Source organism: Myotis lucifugus, unplaced genomic scaffold, assembly GCF_000147115.1.
Source record: "Myotis lucifugus unplaced genomic scaffold, Myoluc2.0 scaffold_102, whole genome shotgun sequence".
NCBI classification, from domain to species: Eukaryota; Metazoa; Chordata; class Mammalia; order Chiroptera; family Vespertilionidae; genus Myotis; species Myotis lucifugus.
Window position 1 is genome coordinate 3,465,573 of NW_005871150.1, and position 13,547 is coordinate 3,479,119.

The 13,547-nt window shown below is 44.4% G+C and overlaps 1 protein-coding gene across 3 annotated transcripts in view; it reads right to left on the reverse strand.

The window, feature by feature from the left end:
- The window catches only part of SNX25 (sorting nexin 25), a 65,818-nt gene that overhangs the window by 24,232 nt on the left and 28,039 nt on the right, over nt 1-13,547 (reverse strand). For all 3 annotated transcript variants that reach the window (XM_006092667.3, XM_014459100.2, XM_006092668.3), the window contains 3 exons: nt 5,842-6,023; nt 2,958-3,089; nt 1,779-2,051 (listed from right to left, as the gene is read on the reverse strand). In XM_006092667.3, the coding sequence (XP_006092729.2) occupies nt 1,779-2,051; nt 2,958-3,089; nt 5,842-6,023 (587 nt within the window). The remainder of the gene's footprint in view (nt 1-1,778; nt 2,052-2,957; nt 3,090-5,841; nt 6,024-13,547) is intronic.

Here is a 13,547-nt window from a genome sequence, read left to right on the forward strand (position 1 = left end):
ACACCTGTACACACTTGAGTGGGTATTCTGCCTTTTTCACATAACATATTTTGAGGATATTACAGTCTTCAAAATTATAATTTATGTCGCATGGTACTTTATGAATTGAAATTTAACTGAGGCAGATGCTACCGCTGCTCCTCTACGAGTTGATTTTGCACTTTAGCTCTCCCAGGTGTATTAAGTTAAACTCCATTGTGCATAAACTTTTTTCTCATTTTTAGCTATGTTCTAGGATAAATTTGTAGATAAATTTGATTATTGAAACTATCAAAACGTCAGTAATACATAATACCCCCCTTTGAATCCTAGGTGAAGTTGGACATTTTTTTATGTTTTGTTTACTATTACTTTTCTTATCAAGTGTCAGTTAAAGTCCTTGTTTAATTTATCTGTTGGGTATTAATGTTTTTATTAATTTGAATAACCTCATTTGCATATTAACCATTTTAACTTTCAGGTAGAACGATAACATAGTAAAACAAACTGGCCTGCCCTAGCCAGTTTGGCTCAGTGGACAGAGTGTTGGTCGTGGACTGAAGGGTCACAGGTTTGATTCTGGTCAAGGGCAAGTACCTTGGTTACAGGATCAATTCCTGGTCCTGGTCAGGGTGTGTGAGGGAGTCAACCAATTTATGTGTCTCTTTTACATCAATGTTTCTCTCTCTCTGTCTCTCCCGCTCCCTTGAAAAATATTCTTAGGTGAGGATTAACAACCAACCAACCAAAAAACCAAACTGGCCTGTCTTAAAAAGAAAATGCAATGAGTAATGAGTTCTGAACCAAAGAGTTTAGTGGTTTTGTACACCGAAAACGTAAACAATCAAGTAACAAAACTTTTTTTTTTAAAGCCTGGCCCGGCAGGTATGGCTCAGTGGTTGAGCATCCACCTGCGACCCAGGAGGTCATGGTTCATAGGTGGACATTTGGTCAGGGCACATGCCCGGGTTGCAGTCTCGATCCCCAGTAGTAGGGGGCATATAGGAGACAGCCGATCAATGATTCTCTCTCATTGATGTTTCTATCTCTTTCTCCCTCTCCATTCTTCTCTCTGAAATCAATAAAAACATATTTCTTTAAAAAAGCCTGAATGAATGAATTTAACAACAGTTCAGAGATGCCAGATTCTAATATTATCAAGCTCAAGTACTTGATCCTCAGGGCTTGAGATACAGTGAACTGGGCAGAAAGAACCCAAGATAAATGATAATCTTTCTATGTAAGAAGACTCTAAAACACATTTTTTTTCTTTGTACCTTCACAAAACTTAAGACTCACTGATAGTAAAAGTCATTGATAGTGAATGGACAGCCTTTGGGGCTGTCCAGACCGACCTAGTACACTAACAGGCATCAGACTTCAGGTATGGAGAGCAAGGTCCTTCCACAACATCTTCATTTCACCTGATGTTCTTAACTCCAAAATATTTCCCATGACTCCTCTCACATTCTCTGCCTCTCCTTATTTTTTCCCCATCCTTTGTCTCAAACGGCCCACCTCACAGATTTCCAGGAGTCAAACCAGGGTGTGTCTCAGGCAGGCATAAGGCAGAGAGGCCTCTGACACAATGTTGGAAAATGGTAGCCAGTTGGTCAGAAGGACAAAGAAAAACGTGTAAGGCCACAAGCAACATGGTAATTCAACTTCAAGTTCTACTGAAATTCCTCTATGTTAAAAGATGGAGGTGCACCCAAAATTTGCCTTATACAATATGTGCTCACCTAATCATATTCAAAGTTTACGCACTGAGAGGAAGCAGGAAGTTGAATGGGACTCACCGCTTCATCCTTGTTAGAAGTCAACTGTGAGGCATGTGTTTCGTCCTCTTGCATCGTCATTTTCTCATAGAGGTCACTGACAATAAACGAAGGGTAATACCTGTCCTTCAGGACCTCATAAACGTCTCCCTGGATTTTGAAGAACACTTCAATACCTTTATTTCCTACAAGACACTGCTGGATCTCTTTGTAAAGGGATTTTTCCACCGATATTTCTTTGCTCTCCACAAAGAAATTCTGGTAAATTTCACCAACTAACTGTGGGATTTCATTCTGAAAAGACAGGAAGAGAATGAGGAAGGTAAGAAATATCACCTCTGAGAATTCTTCTCTTCTGCCTCTCTGTGCTTTAAAGGGGGAAGGGCGACACTGAGAACGCACACTGGTAGCCAGGGGGGCCCAAGGCTTCGTGTACATTCAGGGCCAAAGGGTAAGTGTTAGACACTGAACACAACAGCCGGGTCCTTAAAATGAACACTTCATGTTGAACAGTTAACAGGTGGCATTCAATTCCAGCAACACTCACATAAAGTAAAAGTGAGTAATTTAATGTACACACTGCTCTTCGTGCTTCTTTTAATAAGCCGCACAAAATATATGCATATATATTATACATGTTGTTAGTATATTTATAGATATATCCATACATATATTTCATATTCTTGAGTTTAATTCTTAAATATATATTGAGAAATTGCCAAGTACAAAACATAATGTTTATTGTTGGGCTTTTCACTGTAACCACTGTGTTCCTTAAGTCAATCATATTTTAAATTTTAAATAAAATAAAAGAACAATCAATAGTATAAAATATGCACATTATATTAAAAATAACAAGGTTATAAGGTTGAGTTGTAGGTGACAAGACCAAATTTATTATAACAGCAATGTGGGTATGCACATGCCGTTATATAATTTGTCAAAAAGTACCTGAAACTAAATTCACTATTTTGGTACTTTTATAAATCTTTTTTTCCATTTGACTACACATTCAAAAGCAACTTTTATTTTTTTTAAAAAAAGCTAATTTTTATTTACCATTATGAGCTAAAACATCATGCCAATATTATATTGGTTAAAATGTTCTTTTCATGAATTCTAATAGTTTCACAGACACACTGCCTAGCATACAAGTTTTTATCAGCTAGTGATTAATATTCCTTAGTCTACAAATACTACCTTATTAGCATTCTTTAAATATTCCACAGACTCCCAAAAGCCAATCAGAGCTCTCTTGTCCATTCTTTCCATGTACATTCGGAAGTGCTCTCGGTAGAAAGCATTGGCCAAGATGTCTTCAAACTGAAGAATCTATTAAGAGAATTTAAGAAAAAGCTCTTAAAAGCAAAATTTTAAATATCAGTTTGCTTTAACTTCCAATGGATTAATTTCTACATTCAGGGGGGAAAAATGCCTCACTGTTTTAAGGTCATAGTCATGTAATACAGTACTTCTCTCACCCTCTTAAATTTTAAATGGTAAAAGTTTACTGAATATTCAAAATGCACATATTCAATAACTACCAATTTTCTATTAATCATTTACTCATTCAGCACAAAATCCATTTGGCATCAACTCTTTTATCAGGCACACTTCTAGGAAATGAAATAGACATAACCCTGCTCTATTGGATGTACTGCTGAAAGCAATAGATGCCAATAATAGAAAAATTCAAGAGAAATGTATTAAAGACCAGGAAGCCAGAGTGTAATAATTTGGTATTTTTGCTTTCCATCCTATTTTTATATAGCTGAGCAAATCTACAAATTATTTTATATTTTGCCCTTTTTGTTTAGAGTATCACATTCAATTAAAAATATTTTATAAGTATCATTTAACTAACCCATAATATTCTATTGTATGGATACACCAAACTACCTTTATTACTCTGCACGCGTACAGAAAGGAAAGCACTAGTCGAAGACTCCGTGGGAATGACCATAAGCATGCACTGCTGTGATATGAGAAAGCAGATGACCTTCATTATAATTCATAACTCAATGAACTAGGAGAAATGCCCCAAATTAATTTAGAAAGAATTGAAGTCTCATATTCTTGGTTCTTAATGAGATTTTTTAAATGGCATCTAAGTATAACTCAAATGCAATGAAAAGAAAACATTTTAAGATTCTTAATATTGTGAGATTTTCAGAAATGTTACCAAGTGCATGTGGTCAATGAATATTCAACTCTTCTGAGACAGTAACCCTCAATCTGTTCTGTGGGCAGAAAGGGACATTTTTTTCTAACAACTTCTGGTACCTAATTAAAGAAGATGGCCATCCCTTGCTACAGACCACTAATAACTAGTTCCCATAAATATTCCAGACCATTAGTATTTAGTTAGTGTCCTCACTCTGGGAGATTGTAGCATGTAGCTTTACTTTATGTAAACCGTACTGGTGAAGCATTCTGAAGTGCCAATCCTGACTGTCCATGCTCCTGAGAGGTCAGAGGAAACCCACACCACCTGTGGCTACGGAGGACAGGTCACTCAGAGACCCACTGAGTTTTAATATAGGGAGGAGTTGAGCAGGAAGGACATTCCACAAATTCTAAGGAAGCCTTCCCAGCATAAGTTCACTCAGATCAAATGATTCCCCAGTTGGATACAAATTCACATATTTGCAAAATTAAGTCCAAAAAATCTAAACTATTCCATTGTTAGATTTAATTCTTTCTATGTTCAGTCCCCACAGTGCAAATATAGCCACATAAACTAGGGTAAGTATATCTCAAGTAGGATTACTAAAACATCTGATATACCTTATCTCTTGGCTGTAGATGAACCAAGTTCTTTACTCCATTTGTTTTTTCCTTCTCTTGAGACCCACAGGAGCATTTCACTGTGTGACACCTGCACTGCCTAGGTTTGCATCCTGACTCTGCCACTTCCTAGGCCCATGAGCTGTTACTCCACCACCCTGAGCCTCAGTTTCTTCTGTGGAATGAGGACAGTACCGCCTACTTTATGGGTGGCTGTGAGACTTATAACAGCTGCTGTGTATCACAACAGACAACAAAAACTAATCAGAAAAAGCCTGAACCAGCATTTTGGCTGAGACAGACAAGACAATGATGGGTGGCAAAAAACAAGGTAGTCAAGAGGTCGCTTTCTAGGATAGTAAGCGTGGGTGAAAGAATTAGGTCAGTGGGGTTGAGAGGTTACAAATGCACCAGGAAACTCTTGTGGGTGATAAAGATGCTGGCTATCTTCACTGTGATGATAACTTCATGAATACATACCTATGTCAAAATTTCTTTGTATACACTTTAAAGCTGTTTTAAAAAATGAGTATTCCATTAAGCCTTGATAATAGAATTGCAGATAAACAATGTACAAAATGTTTAGACTAAGGACATTGGAGTACTTTGCTATCTATAGATTGCTGGATTTGATTTGCCAAAATATTGTTAAGGAATTTTCTATTTTCTATTCGGGTCATGATGGATATTGGTTAGTAGTTTGTTTTATTTTCTTCTTGTAATGTTTTTCTCCTCCACTTATTAAACAGGTGTAGTTAAGATTGATTTTATCTCTGCCTTAAAATGGTTAACAGAATCCACTAGTGCAGTGGTCGGCAAACTGCGGCTCGCGAGCCACATGCGGCTCTTTGGCCCCTTGAGTGTGGCCACAAAGTTTCAATCGCACTGTCTGTGTGCGCCCGCACGTGGTATTTTGTGGAAGAGCCACACTCAAGGGGCCGCAGTTTGCCGACCACTGCACTAGTGAAATAATGAGCCTGAAGTTTTCTTTGTGGGAAGGTTTTAAATTATGCTCCTCTAGGATTGTGGGAGGGAAAAGGGAGGGTGGGAAAACACACACAGGCATGCGCGCACACACATACATCCACCCCATGCCTACCTATCACGCCTATTACCATTCCCGGAAGTCAATGACACCAGGTAATACAGCTCGTCACTCATAAAAGCAAACATGTGAGTCTATATTCTGGAACATTTGCCTTAAATTAAATACCAGAAAGTTACAAGACTGTATCTCTGATTCCACCAGCGTTCATACCAAACATGAAATGGTCAAACAAGAAACTGAAAGTTCTACCTTCTGGCTTTGAGGCCCCTCCGCCTCCTCCAAGGCCCCGTCCTCTTGCTGGTCGTAGTCGGGGCCCCCCAGCATCCTGATTCTCTTCTCGCACTGCTTCTTCGCCACCGTCAGTTGGTTAATGTACCTTTTCATATTCCTGGCCCTCAGGAGGTCAGCTTTCATCGCAGCAGTTTCTTTACCTTGAATGGGAGGGGTGGACAGGCCCGGTCAGAGCATGAGGTGAAAGAGGAACGCAACAGCTCCGAACCAGGATACTGTCAGGTGCGGGGCATTTTGAACAACAGTGGGTACTGAAGAATAGGGTGGGACTGGACAGAATAGGATAGAACTCATGCTAAACATACGCGTACTCTCAAGAGAAATACCATTAATTTTTAACTATGTCCCTGACAAATCTTACTCAGTGTAAACCACATTACAAACCTCCTCTGTCAACACTATACTCACAAACCAAACCGCTCCGCATGTTTGCATGGATATACAGTTAACCCCTGACCAACGCGGTTCCACCTGCATGGGTCTACTCCTATGTGGATGTTTTACAACGGCTTAATTAATTTTTAAAAACAACTAAGCACTGAGCACTACCTTGTGGAAAATGGCCTGCTTTGCCTACACAATCTGAAGCAGGGGTTGGGGTGGGGGGAAGGCTTTGTTAGTCTTGCGTGAACGCTAATGAGAAAGGACCACTAGGGGAGGAGGAGGGGTGTCAGGCGGGGGAGGGAACCCAGGAGGCAGGTGCAGAGCCTGGCTGTGGGGAAGCCGCCTCCTCCACTGCACAACCGGAACAGATGTGCCACCAGCCATGGGGAGTGACGGCCGAAGCTGAAGCAGCTCCCCCACGTGGATTCCGTTTTCTTGACGGAGAGAGCGAGGTTGCCTGCTTAGAGGGAGGTGGGTAGAGTGAGGGTCAGCGGGTCAGGGTCAGGAGTAGGAAGTGACATTCGCGGTGGAGAGCAGAGAGCAGGCTCACTTCCGAAACCCCCCGAGATTGCTGGGCAGTGCCCGGCCTTGGTGACCCCCACACACAGGTGCTCCCTGGCTGGGCAGCTCACGCCGGAGGCGAGTCCTCACGTCCTTGGCTTAGACTAGAACTACCCCAATAAAAGAAGGGGGTCTGTGCTCTGTTTCTTGGTGCCCCTCAAAGTGGAGAGTAAGAAGCGTTTTATTTCTCGACTGGAGCCCTCCAATTCCCCAGGTTGATCATTCCCTCTCATGTCCACTTCGTCAGTTTCTACAAATGCTTAAAACAGGACCCCGGCAGGCCAAACAGACTAACTGAAAATATTCAGACAAGCACCACAAAACGTGTTATCTTTCAGAAGCAGCTTTTCCAGGGTTTAGCACAGGCCATTGCAGACTCCAGGGCACTAGATGGCCTGGTAGGAGGGCCTGGCAGATATTATAGACGTTTTCCCACATGGTGCTCAGATCTTTCATTTGACGTCCACATGGTTTCTCAGCGGGTCCTGTGCTTGGCTGACAGCGAGGCCCGACTGAAGAACCCAGGAATGCAGCTTTCATCTCAACAGGAACACCAGTATCGCAGAGCCTCCGGTGGGAAGATCAGGGTGAAAATTGTCTACCCCCAGATTAGTCTATGCAAACTAGGAAGCGCTGTGCGTGCCTCTAAAGAAATAGATGCTTGGAATAGCTAATTTTTCAGGGGAAAAATTATTTTTAAACATATATCCTTAAAAATCAAAATTATGTGCAAAGCATTTAAACTACCCCAAGATTGGGGATGAAAAATGCTTTTCACAAAATAAACCTAGAACATATTTTAATTTGGGGTGAAAAGAGGCTAATAAAGAGACATACCAGTACATGGAAGAAACTGAACACATTTACTGACAATCAAATTCTTCTTCTCCTAGGAAAGCTGTAAAAGCCTTTTTCAAATACAAAAACTAGAAGCAGATTCCAAAGAAAAGGGAAAATATAAAAGAATAAACCTCCCTCTAAACCCAGCTGCAGGGCAGAGAATATTCTGGTGTTCTACTTGAATGATACCTTCTGTTTGTTAAAGAGCAATCCTAAGCCATTGTGTGGGCACAAGCTTGTTCCTAACAAATGCAAGTACAGCCTGTTGCTTACAAAATCCTGTTTATCTTTGCCTCCGAAAATTAAAGCCACGTTCAGGGCTAAATGGCTAACATGGCCTCTGTAGCCATGTGCCTGTCATGCAAAAATCCTTTTGATGCAAATGAATACATGTCTTTGTATGTATGGTGTTGGTCAAGAAATTTAGCCAAGAAATATTCAAGTCAAGAAATGTACAGACAAGTGGGTATGTGGCTACCAGTGTGGCCCAGCTGGCTCAAGACAGATTCATATGGCTATTTCTCTGTAAGGCCTTACGTTACACGGCGCCATGTGAAAAAACCATCAACCATACAACATTGAATCTAGCTTTTAAAAGAAGGCCAAGACGATACGCAGTGGCAGGTGAAACTGGATGGCAGTGGCTCTCTAAATTGGTGCCAAGATGAACACACAAGTGATACAATATTCTAAAGCTATCTCTACATATAAAAACCTAAGCAACCGTTCAACCGTCCATGACACGCACTGACCACCAGGGGGCAGACACTCAATGCACAGGCATGGAAACATGGAACAGACTGATGAATCTCAGAGGGAAAGGGGGAGGGAGGAGGGCAGGAAGAGATTAATCAAAGATCTTATATGCATACTAGAGGCTCGGTGCATGGATTCGTGCACTGGTGGGGTCCCGCAACCTAACTTGTGGAGATCAGGCCAAAACCGGCCCTCCGACATCCCCCGAGGGGTCCCGGATTGCGAGAGGGTGCAGGCCAGGCCGAGGGACCCCACAGGTGCACGAATCTGTGCACCAGGCTTCTAGTTAATTATAAATGTTTACTGTTTTTTCTCCTAGATTGTCTAGATTCTACTGAGGTCAAAGCAAAAGGAAATGGATTCATCTGGGTTCATTTGCTGCAAAGGACACTTGAATTAGACATTAGGGAACCCTTTTATAGACATTGGCTATAAGGACATCCCAGCAGACCTGTGACCAACACCATAGAGCTGCCTGTCATAGCACCTTCTACCCATGATGCAGTTCTTCCTTAAGCAAGTGGAAGGCTTGCAGAGAGACAAAAACACCAGGGCACAACTGTTAGGTACTATCTCTAATGAGGCGAAGGAGGGTGAAGTAACTTACATGCAAACCAGCAACTCCAGAAATAGCACAAGTATAAGTGGATGAAATGCCACCCCTATATTTTTCAGGTATTAAAAAATGTCAATCGCAAAATATTTCTCTTTTCTTATAACACCGCTCAAATTCCAAGGCATATCCTAACAACAGCACCTCCTCGGGCTGGGTGCGGAATTCACTTGCTGACACAGCAGGTTTCTCAACCCCAGGCAGTACTGCCGACCTTTGGGGCTGGTTAACTCTGTTGTAGGGCTGTCCTGTGCACTGCAGGATGTGGAGCAGCATCCCTGGCCTCTACCACTAGGTGCCAGTAGCATCCTCTCTCCCAGATGTGACAACCAACAATGTCTCCAAACCCTGTCAAATGTCCCAGGACCCCTAACATAGTACTTCACACCACTGAGAAGCACTGATAGGGAGGCAAACCCCTGTGGGGTGGAAGGACACAGGCCACACACTTGCCCTTCCCCGACTCCTCAGGACGCAGGGTCCGCTCACACCCCAGGCAATCAGTAAGGGCGTAGGGGACTTCCTCCCTACAGGAGCCTCCACTCCTCGCCTGTATCCATGCTGACAGGTGAACAAGCCTTTGAAACAAACCCCCTTGAGAGGAGGGCGCAGGGCCCAGGTGTGTATTGACTTAGGCACCGGTTCAGTTTCCAGATGAGAAACGGTGCTTGACCACTTGGCAGCAATTCTCAGTAGTTAACTTATCGTCGCACACTGCTTCAAAGTTACCCGAAGATCACCTCCAAGGCCGGCCAGGAAGGAAAAGAGACTTCCCTGGCTTCTCAACTTGAGGCCGGTAGGTTCTTTTTTTTTTTTTTTTAAGAACAAAGGGGGTTCTTACCACACCAAACACTTGAAATTTCCTAAGTGTCCCTGCACGTCTGTGGAAAGTACACTTGAGGAATAAGGAGAAATGACAGCAGGAGCGGATGGCGGAACCACTCACATTATGATGGAAAAAACCACAGGGCGCCAGCCCTGCACGGCGGGCCAGGGGTCTGACAGCACACCTTCTGTTCCTTCCTTCAACTGTATCTAGCACTGCCTCTGGTCAAGGCCCTCCGACATGTTTGCAATACACTTTCCCACACATTCAATTACCAGGGGATCCCTGCTCCCAAATGAGAACAAGCTGAACAGATCTGACATACACACTTCGAGCACAGATCTGGCCCATAAAACCTGTCAGTTTTGCGCATGGCTCTCAAGACATCTGCCTGGGTGAATGAGCAGTGTAGTGGGAAGAGTCCAGGACTGAAAATCGGGAGACCTGGGTTCAAGATCCAGATCTATGTGGCCTAACTGGTAGTTTCTAGACACACAGTACAGTGCTGAACATCTCTGGACCTGAGCTTTATTTGTATAAATGCAGGTGTTAGAATCTGTGATGACTGAAGTTTTCCTGGGGGACAGAGTTGACAGTAGAGTTGCCTATAAAATTACGAGACTATAGAGAGTTTAACAGAAGTGCCCCGAGTCCCCCAAGGGAGAGAATGAGGGGCAAAGAAGGACAGTGGAAGGGACATGAGGTACTGGAGGCGGCAGTTCTCACAGTGTGAGGGCCAGACAGGGAGAAACGCTGGCGATGGCGAGGGCCTCTGTAGCAGTGGCAGGGAACCAGCCTGCAGTGTTTAGTAAGGTTAGGTCCTTCATAAATTAGAAACACAGCTGGTTGAAGCCAAGGTTGCAGGTTCAATTCCTGGTCAGGGCACATGCAAGAATCAACCAATGAATGAATACATAAATGGGTAGAACAAGTCAATGTTTCTCTCTCTCTCAAATCAATAAATAAAAATTTTAAAAAATAAATTAGGAACTATTTGTTTCGAATTATTGCAATGGCAGAAAGTCAGATCACATCAAAGCATCAGAAAGGACCCTGAGTCAATTAGCTCCCTTCGTTCAGGCAAGGACACCTTTAAATCCCAAATCAGACAATGACACTACATATTATCTTTATAAAAATAATTCCTGATGGAAAGCATTAGGGTTCTTATTAATCAGTAACTGTGTGTGTGTGTGTGTATGTGTGTGTGTGTGTATATATATATATATATATATATATATATTATAAATATATTCCGAAGTTCTTCTACAGCCCTACTATAGTCAATTCCAACACTGTTTACGTATACCCTAAAGAAAAAAAGATGCACAATTTTGCCAAAGCCTCCCCATCCATCCTCCCCCGCAGCACTTCCAAGGGTGTACTATTTATAACAGCAGTCTCCAGCAGCCCCAAATCACATCACATCCGTTGCTGTAGTCGGCTGGATAAACATGACTCTGAATCACCTTAACTATTCTTGATAACATTTCGGGATTCAGAAGAGCAGAAAAGAAAGCTTTGAAGGAGCTGAAATACGGGGCTTATTCATAGCACAATGCAGGGAAAATCTAGCATATGTCCCTTTATCACCAGAATTCCTACACTTGGCCAGTGTTTTAGTCCATTCAGGAGACTACAGCCAAACCCCACAGACTGGGCAGCTGTCACCAGAAATGTATTTCTCACAGGCCTGGAGGCTGGGAATGCGAGACGAGGGTGCCAGCGTGCACGGGTTCTGGTGAGGGACCCCCTGGACGTGCTTGCAGATGGCCACCTCTGGCTGTGTCCTCAACATGTGGAGAAGTTAGGTCCCTCTGGGGACTCTTACTGTGAGAGAGCACTAACCCCACCCACCAGGGCTCCACCCCATGACGTCAGCACCTCCCAAAAGCATCACCTCCTACTACCATCATGTTTGGATGTCAGAATTTCAACACATGACCTTTGGGAAAACACAAACCTTCAGACCATAGCAGCCAGTTACTATAATAGACCATTTCTCAGCGATGCTGGCTGTTGTAATCATAAATAAAGAGCTAGAGAGTGGTACTGAAGCGCAAACCTGAACACATCAATGGCTCTGCATCAGAGTGTGGTTTCTGGGCGAGCGGCACCAGCATCGCTGGGGGACGGGGAGTGACGCACACTCTCGGGGCGCTCAGGTCCACAGAAGGGTGCAGGCTGGGTGGGCCCCGCAGTGTGCATTTTAACCAGCCCTCCAGGAGACTCTGGTGCACGCTATGTTTGAGAACCACAGCTCTACAGGGTTAAGTCCAAGCACGTTAGGATAGCCTTTCAAGCCTCATCTCTCCATCAAGCAGCAGCTCAGTGTCTCACCTGACACCACCCAAGCACAGGAGGCTGTTCCTCAACTGCCTTCTTCATCTGTGCACAGGTACCCACCACCCACATCCCCCGGACCAGCCCAGAGGGAACAAGAGCCACTCAACCCTTCGGAGTCAACTCCGTTACTCTCCAGGGAAAGCCTTTCCCCACCTCTGTTCAGGTGCCACTACTGAATCCTGAACACGCCACTCGCGCTGCATCACCAAACTGCACTGTGATTTATGTGCGTCTGCCTGTCTCCTCATCAGACTGTGATCTCCTGAAGGCCCGGGACAGTGTTACTCACTGCACAGCTGTACCTACACAGAGTGGCCGTGTTTGGGAGGATCAGGGGAAGGCGCTGCCCCCATCACCCCACTGCTGCTGCCAAAGCCAGCCACCGGGGCTGCTAACACTCAGACCTCACTTCTTAGCACTGGCCCACCCCCTGCCCACTTGTGTGTGTGTCAGGGCGGGGGGTGGGGGGTGGGGGTGTGATCTGGGGCCAGGCCAGCTGGGGGAGGGGCTGTGAGAGGTTGAGGCACCTCGGTCGCACCCCTTCCAGTCTCTGAGGAGGCTCCGGGACCACGGGCTGCCCTGCCTCTCCTAGCGCCACCTCTGCGGAAAAAGGAGCCGCGTGGTATGGGTGGGACTGGCTAGGGCCCACCAGCACCACCCGCCTCTCCTGTGCCACCAGCCCTCACAGCTCCTGTAACTTTATCTGGAAGGACGTCTGGGAGACGTCTGGTCTAATTAGCATATTACCCTTTTATTAGTATAGATTGGCAACTTCCAAATTTTTCTCTTCAGGGTTGCTCTCTCTCCACAGCTGAATCCCAGCTGAGAAATGCCAAACAGGCACTTCTCCATCCTCTGTGGTGGCAAATCCAGAGGCCCAATCCAGTGAGCCCTCTCCCCCTGAAGCAGCCCCCACTTCTCTGACTCTCAGGGTCTTCGCTTCCTGGTGAGAAACCCTTTATGATCACCTGGAGCACTCAATCTAGACTGAAAGCCGGAGTCTAGAGAAATGAAAGGACTGTCCGGGTTTCACTGGGATGCTAGCAGGGGAAGCTCACGTGAGCCAAGGTCTCCTAACTCCTGTGCTAGCACTTTTGCCTCTACACCCCAAACTTCATCTCGCCAGCCTGCAGCAACGGGGCAGGACAGAAGCAGCTGCAGACCAGAAGTTACAAGCTCAGACTCCTTAACTGCATTTCTCTGGGAGCCACCTCCTCTTCTGTGAAGTCAGCACTGTACTGCCCTCATCTGACTCTTCCCCACATCAATCATTCGCCACGGAGACTCTTTCTCCTTCATAATCTTCCTTTCAGGCCCTTCCTTTTCGCTACCATATCC